The 12246-nt window shown below is 38.3% G+C and overlaps 1 protein-coding gene across 1 annotated transcript in view; it reads right to left on the minus strand.

Annotated features, from left to right (window-relative positions):
- Positions 1-390: 390 nt before the first annotated feature.
- ctdp1 (CTD (carboxy-terminal domain, RNA polymerase II, polypeptide A) phosphatase, subunit 1) overlaps positions 391-12246 on the minus strand; it is a 99335-nt gene continuing 87479 nt past the window's right edge. Inside the window, exon 13 of the mRNA XM_038287738.1 lies at positions 391-1226. Coding sequence (XP_038143666.1) covers positions 1046-1226 — 181 coding nt within the window. The 3' untranslated portion in view covers positions 391-1045. The remainder of the gene's footprint in view (positions 1227-12246) is intronic.

Below are 12246 nucleotides of genomic sequence, written 5' to 3' on the forward strand. Positions count from 1 at the left end.
GACCCAAAAAAATAAAAAATCTGTTTGCTTATAAAATTTGTTTTGATGCTCCGCTAGTCATTAATGGGCACAAAATTCTAGAGTATAACAGATTGTTGCCTGATGTGTAGAGGAGAGCATGAGGAAGCCAATAAATTGTCCAACTTTAAGTAGGGAAGTTACTGAAAAATCAATGAATTTCTTCCCAATTTTTAAAAGCATCAAAATGAAAGACTTTTGGTTATGAAATGCATCAACCAACAGGATGTGCTTTAATGCATTTTTGGAGAGGAGTGAAAATCCTCTTAAAATTAATTGTATTTTCTGATGAATTAAACATTTACCAAAAAACTGGAGCACCGTTTGGATTCTGATCACCTCAAAAATCAAATCAGAACTGGTGAAGACGAATTCACATTCTGGCACTGGGATGCCATCTTTAATTTATCATTAACTGAAAATTTTGTTAGCACACAAACGTTTACAAAATGTACAAACAACAAAAAAAAGGAACCAACCAAAGGAAAAAAAAAGACAACACATTCAAATGTCTGGATAAACTAGTCGCTTTGACCCTAAAAACCTGCAGAGGAGACAAAAAAAAAAAAAAAAAAAACATTAAAAAGTGGAAGTCCAGAATAAAATGTTTAGCTGCACAACTTTGCAAACCCATTTCAGACTCTTTGGCAAGAACCGTCAGCAAAATATACACTTATGTTTTTTATTAATCTTTTCATCAATATAAAAATTCAAATAGAAAAACAACACAATAAGTATCAAATTTCATGTCCCCTAGAGTTTTTTTTACCTCACAATAAAATGTCAACATCAAAGGAATTATGCCAAAAATGGCTATTTATATATCTCTATATATATCAATACTACAAAAGTCCAATTTTTGATTTATGCAGAAAGGTGCTGGTTCTGTACAGGACATTCAGGTTTTAATACCACATATTTCATCGCGCTCACATCTCAACCACACCAACACAAAGAAAAGTCAGAGTACCACATGTGACGTAGGCCATGGGTCGGCTTTAATGTTCATCAATCTGCCATTTCCTTGTCACATGAAATCGTTTAGCTCCGCCTCCAAGGCGGCGGCCATCTCGTCTGCTTCCGAGCTGCTGCCTTCCTCTTCCTCGTTGGAGTCTTTAGAGGACTCGTCAGCAGAGTCCTGCTTGTTCTCCTCCTTGTCAGTGTCGTCGTCGTCCGTTCTGGCTTCTTCGTGTTTCCGTTTGTGGCCCCTGGACCCAAACAACAAAACCAATGATTTAGAAACGGAACCTAAAGTACTGCTGAATCAAACACAGGATATTTTAATAAAACATTGACTGAGGGCATAGAAGACTTAACAATAGGCACAATTCAAGTTCTACCTTTACACACTTTATAAAAAACACTTTTTTTTTTCTTTTACGTCACAGTTCTGCTCCGCTTCTGGGGTTAACAAACACTCCATTTATAAATATAAAGTAATTTTATTATCATAAATGTTTTGTTTTTACAATTATTCCAGAAGTAGTTATTGATTAATAACGTAAACTAAAGTTAATTGTTTTTTAAATTAAGTATTAATTGATAAGCGGTCATTCAAAAAAACAGCTACATTTTTACTTGTAAAAATAGGATCCTTCCATTCACGAGTGGCCCTAAATATATATATTAAACAGTAGTACACCATTATATTTTAACTCTTTATAGTACCAGCTGTAGAAAGAGAAGAAATAATCTCTTACACATAATTAAACTAAATATTTAAGATATATCAAAACAGGAGCTTAGATTACTGAATAAAAAGACATAACTAAAATAGGTCAAACTTATGTTTTTCAATGTAAAACTATTATAAAAAGATGGGGAATGTCGCTTCAACGTGCTGTCAGACCATCTACTGCGTAATTTGAACTGGATGTTAAACGTGGCATAGCTCTCTGATATTAAACGTAGACCGAGAATCGTTGCTACTAGAGACTTCCTGCTTTTAAACAGGCAGCTAACTGGGCACCCTTTATTCCGATAACCTAAGGAGTTTAATTTTTATTAACAAACAGAACCATATCAATGTTATTCTGGACACTAGGTTGATAGTTTTTTTCTATTCCAGGCTTCAATCCGACCTACTTCTATTAAAAATGCTGTATAAGAATGAACAGCGGCACCCTCTAGTGGAATTCACTAACATTGCAACACCAAAAGAAAAAAAAAATTAAAAATTATAATTAGATCTCTATGAATCAGATGTAATAGACTTAAATGTAATAAACCGTTATTTAATTAATCCCAAATCAATTATTAACCAGTGATTTAATGTAATTTTGATTATTTATTGATACACTTGATTGTGAATTTTATAGTTTAAAGGAATATTTGATAATTGAGTCATGTAATATATATATAGGGATGCTCCAAACCGAAATAAATATGGATCTGATATTATCCAAAAAATGAATATAATTTAGCAGACTGCATCTAAAATCTGAGATATTAGCATATATAGTGGGAATCCTCAATTTCTGTTTAAAGTTGATATAGCACATTGGTTAATAATAGAGTGAGTTGTCCTCTTGCCAGCTTTTGTTGACAATTATTTTCTGTTCGATGTCAATTGATCGAAGCTTTTCTGATATTTTAAATAATAAAATGAGAAATAAAAGTAATGATGATTTGTGCTGATCTCCTATCGGGTCAATATTTAGTCCATAATATTAAATCTATCCGATACAATGAAGTCTTTTGTGTGGTAACAAAATGTGAAAAACAAAACTTCAAGGCGTATTGATGCTTTTTTTTGCAGCGTTGGTAGAAAAAATATCAAACTACACAATTTGCAGTAGTTCCTGTTCAGCACAGGTCAGTCCCCTGAGAGTCCAACATGAAATTAACAAGAACTTCTTCCCCAGACGGGGCCGCATGCAGCGTCCAGCCAATTACCACCTCCACCCCGAGCTGAGGCAGCTCACAGAGGACTGAGAGGAGCTGCTGCAAGCACCGACGCTCCAACCTTTCATTAAAAAGAAGTACTGTGGCCAATATCTCTCACTCAAAGTAATTTAATGACGGACAGATTAAAAAAAAAAAAAAAAAGCTGAAGAAACTTAAAATTCAGCATTTTAAGTCATTTCCCTGAAATATGACACTGAAAACAATTTCTGTCATGTTATTCTAATATAAACTAAATTTAAAATCATCTAAATTAGTGGTCCTCCTAACTGTTAAACATTCTGCTGATATGTTTACGTAAGGCCGTCCTACGTGCTCGTTCATATTTTCACTTACAGGTGGTGAGCCTGACATAATGGAAAAATCGCTAAATTTTTTTTGGGAAGTAAGTTTGTATGAGCGATAAGTGTGGATGAGGGAAAATGGGCTCTCACACACGTTTAAAGTAATAGGGAATCGGCCGTTACAACCGTTGCATTTATGAATTCTCTTGGGTGGAGTCCGACTTTACACCAGTGAATAAAATGAATGTGATTAGTCGTTTATCAAGTTTGATTGTGGCCGGTTTGTCTGAAGCATCTTGCTAACCAGTTAGCAACTTAGTGCTAGTAGGTTCCCAATGGGAAATTCCATTGGGACCAAGTAGCACTAAATTGGTGACTTAGCAACGACACTGTCAAGGAACGCTATTGTTAGGTTTATTATTTATACATCATGTGCATTGTTATTCTGTTAGCCAGATTAGACAGAGTAGAAGGCCTTCCTTCACATTGTGGATGTCACTGTGTGTAAGGAGGTCATATAATCAAGACAGCCTTTGTGTCTTTAGAAGTACACAGGATATGGGCACATCTTGGAGCCGGACTGATGGAGGAGACGCATCTTTAATCTTTGGGCATGGATGCAAGATGCTTAAAGTTCAGGGCGTTGATGGCGTGTCAGTTTCTGATACAGACAGCTAAACATCCACATAATCCAACACATGGGCTCATGAGGTATAAGAAGGAGAAGATGACCTTGTTCGGGGCTCAATCTTTGCTCAACCTTGCCGGATGCTCGCGGACGTTTTTTGAGCCCACAGCTGTGCAAACTCCAAGCAATTTCTCTGTCTTGTAATGACCTGATCTGGAATAAACTCTGTTACTTGTTTACTCCTGTTTTTATAGTCCTTTTTATATGATTTTACCCAGTTTGAGTTAGGAGTAGTAAATAACTTGCTCCCAGAAAAAGAACCGGAAGGGAAGTTCTGAGGCACAGCCGCTATCAGGGGGACATACCTTCCATATTTAACGCTATGGACAGCCGAAACATGCAAGAGGAGGAGAGTTTAGTGTCGGAGGTCGTGGATGAGTCTCCTCCGTCATACATTTTTTATTTAGAGGAGGAAAGCGGGGATGAAGTTGTTGTGGAAGAGGACGCCAGGGCGGACGAAGCTTGGTTTGGTGTAGAAGGCTTCCAGCCGTACATGTTTGAGCCCTTGCCTCGCAACACTGCCAGTTCTGTTAGCTCTGTTAGCTCTACGCCTGCCGAAGACACAGACGTCCATCCCCGTGAACACTGGGACGGAACTCAATGGGAAAGGAAAGGATTCTTATTTCAACCATTGTATATTAGCTGCGACATATGAATCAAGATGCTATGACTGAAAAAATTTGATTGACAGATGACCGTTGATATATGATAGGCCGAATTTAGGTGTTCAGGCTAACGTAGAACTAACTGGCCTGCATAAGATAACAAAAAAAAACACCACAGATTTTAAGACTGGATTATTTTTTTAAATAGAAATCTTCTAACTTTTGGGACAATTTCGTCTGATAAAGAGCACATTTATAAACGTGTTTAAGCCAGAATGATTTGACATTTAAATATGATTTCCCAACAACTTTAAAAAGCAATCAGAAGCAGCAAAATCTTTGGATTGGAGACAGTCCTCCACAATGCAACCAGATTTCAATCATTAATTTGCTCAGCTACGCTCGCGATCCGCTAAAAACAAAATCATGTCTTAGAAGAAAAAGAAAAACCCACATTTTTGAGCTTGGTTAAAAAGTTTAAGCAGATTTTCTCCAAACCATGCGTATTATCTAGAGGCGCACGCAGTGGACACATTTCCCAACAAAGGCAAACAATGTCTGCCATGTTGCTGCAAACAAACCACTTCTGGATAATGATGAAGCTGAAATATTGGAGGGAAAGAAAAAAAAAGCAGGGAGAGCACACATTTGTAGGTGGATAAAGGAGCCTTTGATGTGGCTGTGAGCAAACATGCCATCCTTCTCTCCACTCCAGCTTCCTCTGTCACATCCTGTGCAGAGTGGCTTATTAGCGTGATGCTAATGAGGTGTGCAGGGCGGTTATTGCGGAGGTCCGACGGGGCCCTTCTCATTAGGCCGCGCCGCTGTCAGACAGCCTCACTAACCTCCCACAGCAGCAGCTAGGCTGCGGCCCTGCGTTCATTAAAAGGTTAGATGTCGGCTAATATTAGCGAAGAGGGCTGGTGACATGGGGGGGGAGTGGGGAGACCCCTGTGGGGGAGGAAAAGCTCAGCTTTGTAAAGAAGAGCTGCGACGATCCTTCAGTTTTCACTGGGCAGGTAGAACGTCGAGGCCAGACGCCTCACGCTCCGAACGCCGTCGCTGGATTTCCCACAATCCTCCCTCTGTTTCCAAATATGACTAGTGGAGGCAGCAGGGGGCGGTGGTGGGGGCGGGACCCTCCTACTGCTTTTTGCCTGGGATCATTACACCCAATCTCTACCCTCTGTTATTAATCCAACCCCCCACCGACACAAACACACCAGAGAAGCTTCCCTCATGTCTGCTGATCAACTTCTAGAGACAATCTAGATTGAGATGCAGGATAAATACGGACATTTAAAAAGATAATTCCCATTTCAGCCATTTTACAAACATACTAATATTAAAGTGAGCTATGAGTGATGGGAGAAGCTTTTCTTCTGTCTCTTTAACAAGATGAAAATATAATACGATGGAAATGAATCAGTTTCTTTGTTAAAACCTGTTTAAAGAAGCTTCAGAGGAAATAAGGAAACGGGCCGTTCTAACCTTAAAGTCGTTGGGAAATCCTATTTAAATGTCAAATCATTCTGGCTTAAACATGTACTGTACTCTTTATTAGAGGATATTGTCAAAATAGAACATTTTTATAAAAAAAAAAAATCCTGTTTTAAAATCAGTTTTTTTTCTTTGTTATCTTATACAGGCCAGTTAGTTATACGTCAGCCTGAACACCTAAATTCGGCCAATCATATATCAACGGTCATCTGTCAATCACATTTTTTCCCCGTCATCGCATCTTGATTCATATGTTTCAGCTAATATATGCAACGGTTGAAATAAGAATGAATATATACACATACATACATACATATTCAATTCAGTTTATTTCTATAGGGCCAATACACATGTCATCTCAGGACACTTTACAGTTCAACCAGATCATCCAGTCAAATTGATTCAAAGTTTTTTTATCTAAGGAAAACCAAACTCATGGACTCGAATGCAATCCCTCACACTAAGCATACTTATAGCAAGAGTGGAGAGGAAAAACTTCCTTTTAACAAAAAGAAACCTCCAGCAGAACCAGGCTCAGTGTAATATATATATACACATATACATACACATATACTTGTTCTGCCATCATAGTGAGGATCATGTGTTAACTCCCATTGATTTCCATTGATTTTCAGTCATTTTCAACTCTTTCTATGCCCTAACCCTAAAACTAACCCTAAACCTAACCATTACCAATGCATACCTCACCTCAACCCTAACCCAACTGACATCTTAGCCCTAAACCTAACCGCTGGTAAAATAGTATGTGAGGACTGGCAAAATGTCCTCACTTTGCAACCATTGCTACTCAGTCTGATGGTGAAATTGGAAAAATAGTCCTCACTCTGAGGGCTAGACAGGTACACACACACATACATAGATACATACATAAATATATATATATATACATAGATAGATATATAAATGCATACATACATATAAATACTGCTGAATGTTGTATAAAATGGGGTGATAAAAAAAGAACCCTAAATGCTGGAAACTAACTTGTATATATAGTCGTATGTTTACATTTATCACTGCTGCACTTTAAAAGAATTAAAATGTCTTGAGAGCAGTACTGAAAGTAATTTTTGTATACATTTTGTGTAAAAAATGACAAAGTCTGTCCAAGTCTAAGTATATATATATCAATATATATAGATATAAAAGACAGCTGAAGTCTCTTATTTAGCAGGATTATTATTTATATAAATGGTATTTTTATATATAGCTATTACACTGGGTATTAAATAGTAATTGCATATTATATATTGCACAAGTTATTGCCACTGTAGTGTCGCCTTGTATTTTTTCTTATATCTAGCATTGTGTTTATATAATTGTCAGCTTATGACAGAGATGGGTGTTGGATACGAGGTGAGAGAACAGCTATTAGGCTGCAGATGCTTCGAATGGCTGACTGTTGTCAACATGTGTTGTCTTTGGATGATAGCTAAATTTGTTTGATGTTGGGAAGCAGTTAAGTGTGACAAACGTGCATCAGGAAGTGGGAAAACACTTTTTCCCTTGACTGTGTTTGTATCTGCATCAAAATGACAGGCAAATGGAAGCACCTCATAGACAAGTATAATCGAATAAAATAAACGCATGACTAAATTTAATGGCCATTAAACCACATGAATGTAGGTCCTGAAAAGGAATCTCTTGGAAAAACTATTATTGTGACGGTGTTACAAAAAAATCAGTTTTCTTTAGATAATTTAGAGGGAAAAGTCAAAGAGTTGAGGTATTAAAACAAGGCTTTTAAGAAATCAACTTAGACAAGGAGCTAAATCAGGAAAGGTCTGTCAGCTTGAGAGACATAATGAAAAGAGTTTCAGTGGGAGGTTTGCTCGGTGATTGAAAGGTATCTCATTATCAAGTTTCAGATCCTGAAAACTTAACGAGAGTTCAGACACCTTCATCGTTGGATGCAATCTCCTCACGTTCCTCATTACTGGATCCCTGTGCTGCTGGCCGGTCTATTAAAAGGTGAATAAGTGAAAGGCCATCAACTTTACAGAACTCTCCACGGCCATTCATTGTTATACTATCTGAGGATTTGATGTTGGTGTGGTTGGTACACGGTAAAACCAGATTTTCCACTGTGTTATACGCGGCGAGGACCCAACATTGGAGCTCATAAGGAACTGTGATGCTTTGGTTTTATGGTCAGAAATAAATGGAAAAGGTGTGAAATCAATCCTATATTTTTGTAGATAAAATGTTTGTTAAAAAAATTCATTAGAGTCTAATAATAAATTAATGATCTATTATAAGTGGATAATTAAAACATGCTAAAGGATTATTTTTTCCTTTTTAACAAAATCATTGGTTGCAAAATAATTTGCAACAATATAGAGATGCACCGATCCATCGGTAACCATGGCGAAATTGGCTCCTTCTCAGTATTCTCCTTTTTTATTCTAAGATTTAATTCCTTTTTCCACAGTGAAAAAATGGTTCCAGTTTTGTCTGCTTTTGTTCGCCTTGAAATTCGTCTGGCCAGAGGTAGCAATTTGCACAGCGGCAAAGGCTTCGCCATGGAGGCCGCTTGTTGAGGCCGCTTTACAGACCTGCCATGGAGTCTGCTTCATGCCAGTGGGATTCTAAGACTGTGCAATGAATTTAGCTAATATTGGCTTCTTTCTTATTCTAATGGTACATTTACATCAGGTGTATTTAAGCGTCTATGGTGCAATTCCAATGGGAAGTTCAGCAAGAAAGGACAGGGAAGGAGAGAAACAGGAATTGGTAGGTCTCGGTGTAATTGTAAGGTAAGTATAGCATCTCCATATAGACAAAAGGGTCTCATCTTGTATATCATTTGTGAAAGTTTCCATATTTTTAAAAATCTTGGTATTCATCTATTCAGCCAGGCCAATAATCCCCTTTAACGACCAACCCTTCAGACACTTTGCATTGCAGGCAAACAAAAGAAGCCAAACGACCCCCATTCCAAAGGGGTGGACCCTTCCGTCTGCTTCAATTTGCATGTTTTCAAAACAAAAAGAAGGCTTTGATAGGCTATATAAGGTATAAAACCTCAAACTCAATGCTATTGCTGACATTTTGAATTTAAAAAGCTTCCTGGATGGGAAGCGAAACGTTTTCAAACTTGGAAACAAAGTCCAGGGGATTGTTTTTAATTTTCTTTTTTTGGAATGACAATGACCTGGATGACTGAGAACCTTCACAAGAATATTTTGCCCAACCTTAACCCTTTAAAGCCCGATCCAAGAATAAAACAAAACAGAAAATTACTTTTTTTTGGTTTGAAGTCCTTATTTGGCCTTTTAACAAAATATGTAAAAAGAAAAAACAGAAATAGATTTTTGATATTAATAATTTATTACTATGCGATAAGTCAAGATTATTTTTTGTGTAGTCTTCTACTGGCTGTTATCAGGTAAATCTAAATGTGTACAATAGGATTTTGAGCAAAGTTTTTACCATTAAATTAGGCAAAAGGTGTCAGACGCAAAACATTTCAGAAACCGTATGTATCAAATATGATACATTTGGCATTACAGGGTTAAGGGCTGGTTATACTCCCACAGCAGCGTGTTGCTGTGAGCTCGTCGCGGGTATGATGCAGATATTTGTGATTTATGCCCAATATGGAAGCATATCGCTATGTTATTCCACTCCACAAAACAAGAGGGACTGAGTTTAGATACGGCCGAGGCGGTGAGGAAGTCGGGGCAAGTTTGTTCAACAAAGGAGGGACTTGAGGGAGAAAAAGAGCGGGGATCCAGGTGGAAAAAAGGTCCCAGCGTTGACGCGCACCTCGCTCTTCTAGCTGGTCAAACTTCAGCAATTTCGGTCATACAAACAAAACAAGCTGGTACGCTACCAAACAGGAAATACGCATAGTGTTGAGTGGATGTAGATTTGACCAATCAGAGACCTCCTGTTTGCGGACACCTACAATTTGGGGGAGGTGCACCAGAGTGTCTGTGGAAGGGGCGGGGCATATCTGAGTTCACCGCAACACCTACGCAGACGACCTGGTTTCTGAGTATAAATCAGACTTTAATTTAAGATTTTTCCTTTCCTCTTCACATTTTACAAAAAAGAAATCCTGGAAAGGGGTAAGAAAATGTCAGACGTTTCAGGTATGATAATACAAAGGAGTAATTTTGTGTCGTGTGTTGCTTCTCAGACAGATGTTAAAGTCATTACTCTGAAATATCATTATGTGTAGATATTGAGGGAGTCTGATTGCATTAAGGGTGTCAGGAGGACGCACCACTGAGTGTCTGTTGGTAAACAAACAGCCTGCAGCTTCACAAGCCTCGGCACATCATTAGAACTGCATTAAGGGACCAGATATGACTGATATAGGGCAGGGGAAAAAAAACACATCTACTCCGACCCAGACGGGAGGAATGTGGCCTGGGGGAGCCTTCAGAGCGGCTGCACTGGGAACCACTTCATAGAAATGGACCTAAATATGAGAAGAGATTTTGTACCAAGTCGTCCAAGTCCTCTCTCAGCTAAAAATCACTTCAAATGCTTTTCACAGCTCTGATGTCAGCAGGCAAAACAGATGAACTGAACAGGCAAGCAGATCATAAAAAGCTGAGACCTGATAAGCTGTTCATACTGATCTGAGGTTTGGACGGATGTGTCAGTATGAGTTAAATTGAAGAACAATGGCGGATGAAGGCAGTGGAGCAACAAGAGGAAGGAATATTGGCTTAACCACAAAGACTCCGAGTGACTGAGTCCTCTCAGCTCCAGCTTGTGAATTAAACATGGTGACAAGGACTGAGGGCAGGAAGCTCAACAGTAGTGAAAGCTTAACATGCTTGGAGGCAGACGACAATCCACAAAGCAGAACTCTCAGTTCTCTTTTACTAGTGCTGGAAGGAAGGTCCAAACAGGACAATGACATGTCTGCTTTTCAGTACATGCTGGTACTGGATTTAGATTTCTGGCACTAACTGAAAAGAAGAGGTGGTGAGAATAAAAAAAAAAAGCATTTTGAGAGTTTATTGCATTAAGATTCAATACCATGAGGTCTCCAATATGTCCCAACCATGAGACCATGATGCTTCTCTGCGTTCCTTTACTTTTTATGCTTGTGTATATTCTCTCCTGCACACATACGGATCTGTTTCTGTGCGCCATTAGTCACTCAGGCTACGTTCACACCACAGCCTGAAGTAACCCAAATCTGATTTTTTTTGCCCATATACGACCTGGATCTGATCTTTTCATGGCAGTCTGAACAACACAGGTCCGATTTTTTCCAATGCGACCCATGCCACTTGGTTATGTGGTCCTTAATCTGATACAAATCTGATCTTTTCAAATGCGACCTGAGTGTGAACGGCCAGGTTGGATTCATCCGATCTGAACGTCATTAATACCAGACAAAGATCACTATTTTGCATCTTGCTACGCAGAAGCGGCAAGAAGAACAACAACCATGGCAGATGATTATGCGGAGAGAAGTATTTCTGTCTAAACATATTGAAAAGAATGAGTTGTTATGGTTGGAAAAGACCGCTTGATGCGCGCTGGCACTACAATTCATGTTTACTTCCGTAAACATGGAGTGCATTGGCCTGTGACGTCATAGCGTCCTCTACTGCGCATGCGGGACACTTGCGTTGTATGACTGCAGTTCACACAGGAGATTACATGCAAGTCGCATATATTTGGAAATATGAACGGAAAAGCAAAAAAAAAAAATCGGATTTCACAAAAAAATCGGAATTTAGCATCAAGGCCTACAGTGTGAGCGTAGCCTTAGAGGCTGGAACCAACCTGACAAAGTAAAAGGTGGCTGGCTATCTTTCAGGAAACCCTTCCTCTTTAAAACAGTGCTGTTTTCTTCCTAGTTGTGGCTAATAACATTAGCAAAGCATCTTCAGGCTAATATCTGTTCTCTTTAAGAACAAAATCCTGACTTTATATCAAACATCCCTGTCTATCATTAACTAATAATTTTTTAAACACAAGTGATTAGAAATGTAAAGGCTTGTGTTTAGATATGAGCAAGAGTTAATTTAAGACTCACTTTCCTCAGTATAAACAGTGAAGGTAATGCTAGCGTAGCTCAATGAAGTTCCAAATTAAATATTTATAATTTTAAAGCATATTCCTACTACTATCAGAGCATGTTATAAATAAATAAATAATTACTCCTCTGAACCTACTTTGAACTCTTTAAGAGAAAAGCTGTTAGCTTAAAGATGCCATGCTAACATTACTAGCCACAACCAGAGCCATTGAA

This window comes from Cyprinodon tularosa, unplaced genomic scaffold (genome assembly GCF_016077235.1).
Source record: "Cyprinodon tularosa strain WSP-4 unplaced genomic scaffold, ASM1607723v1 ctg244, whole genome shotgun sequence".
NCBI classification, from domain to species: domain Eukaryota; kingdom Metazoa; phylum Chordata; class Actinopteri; order Cyprinodontiformes; family Cyprinodontidae; genus Cyprinodon; species Cyprinodon tularosa.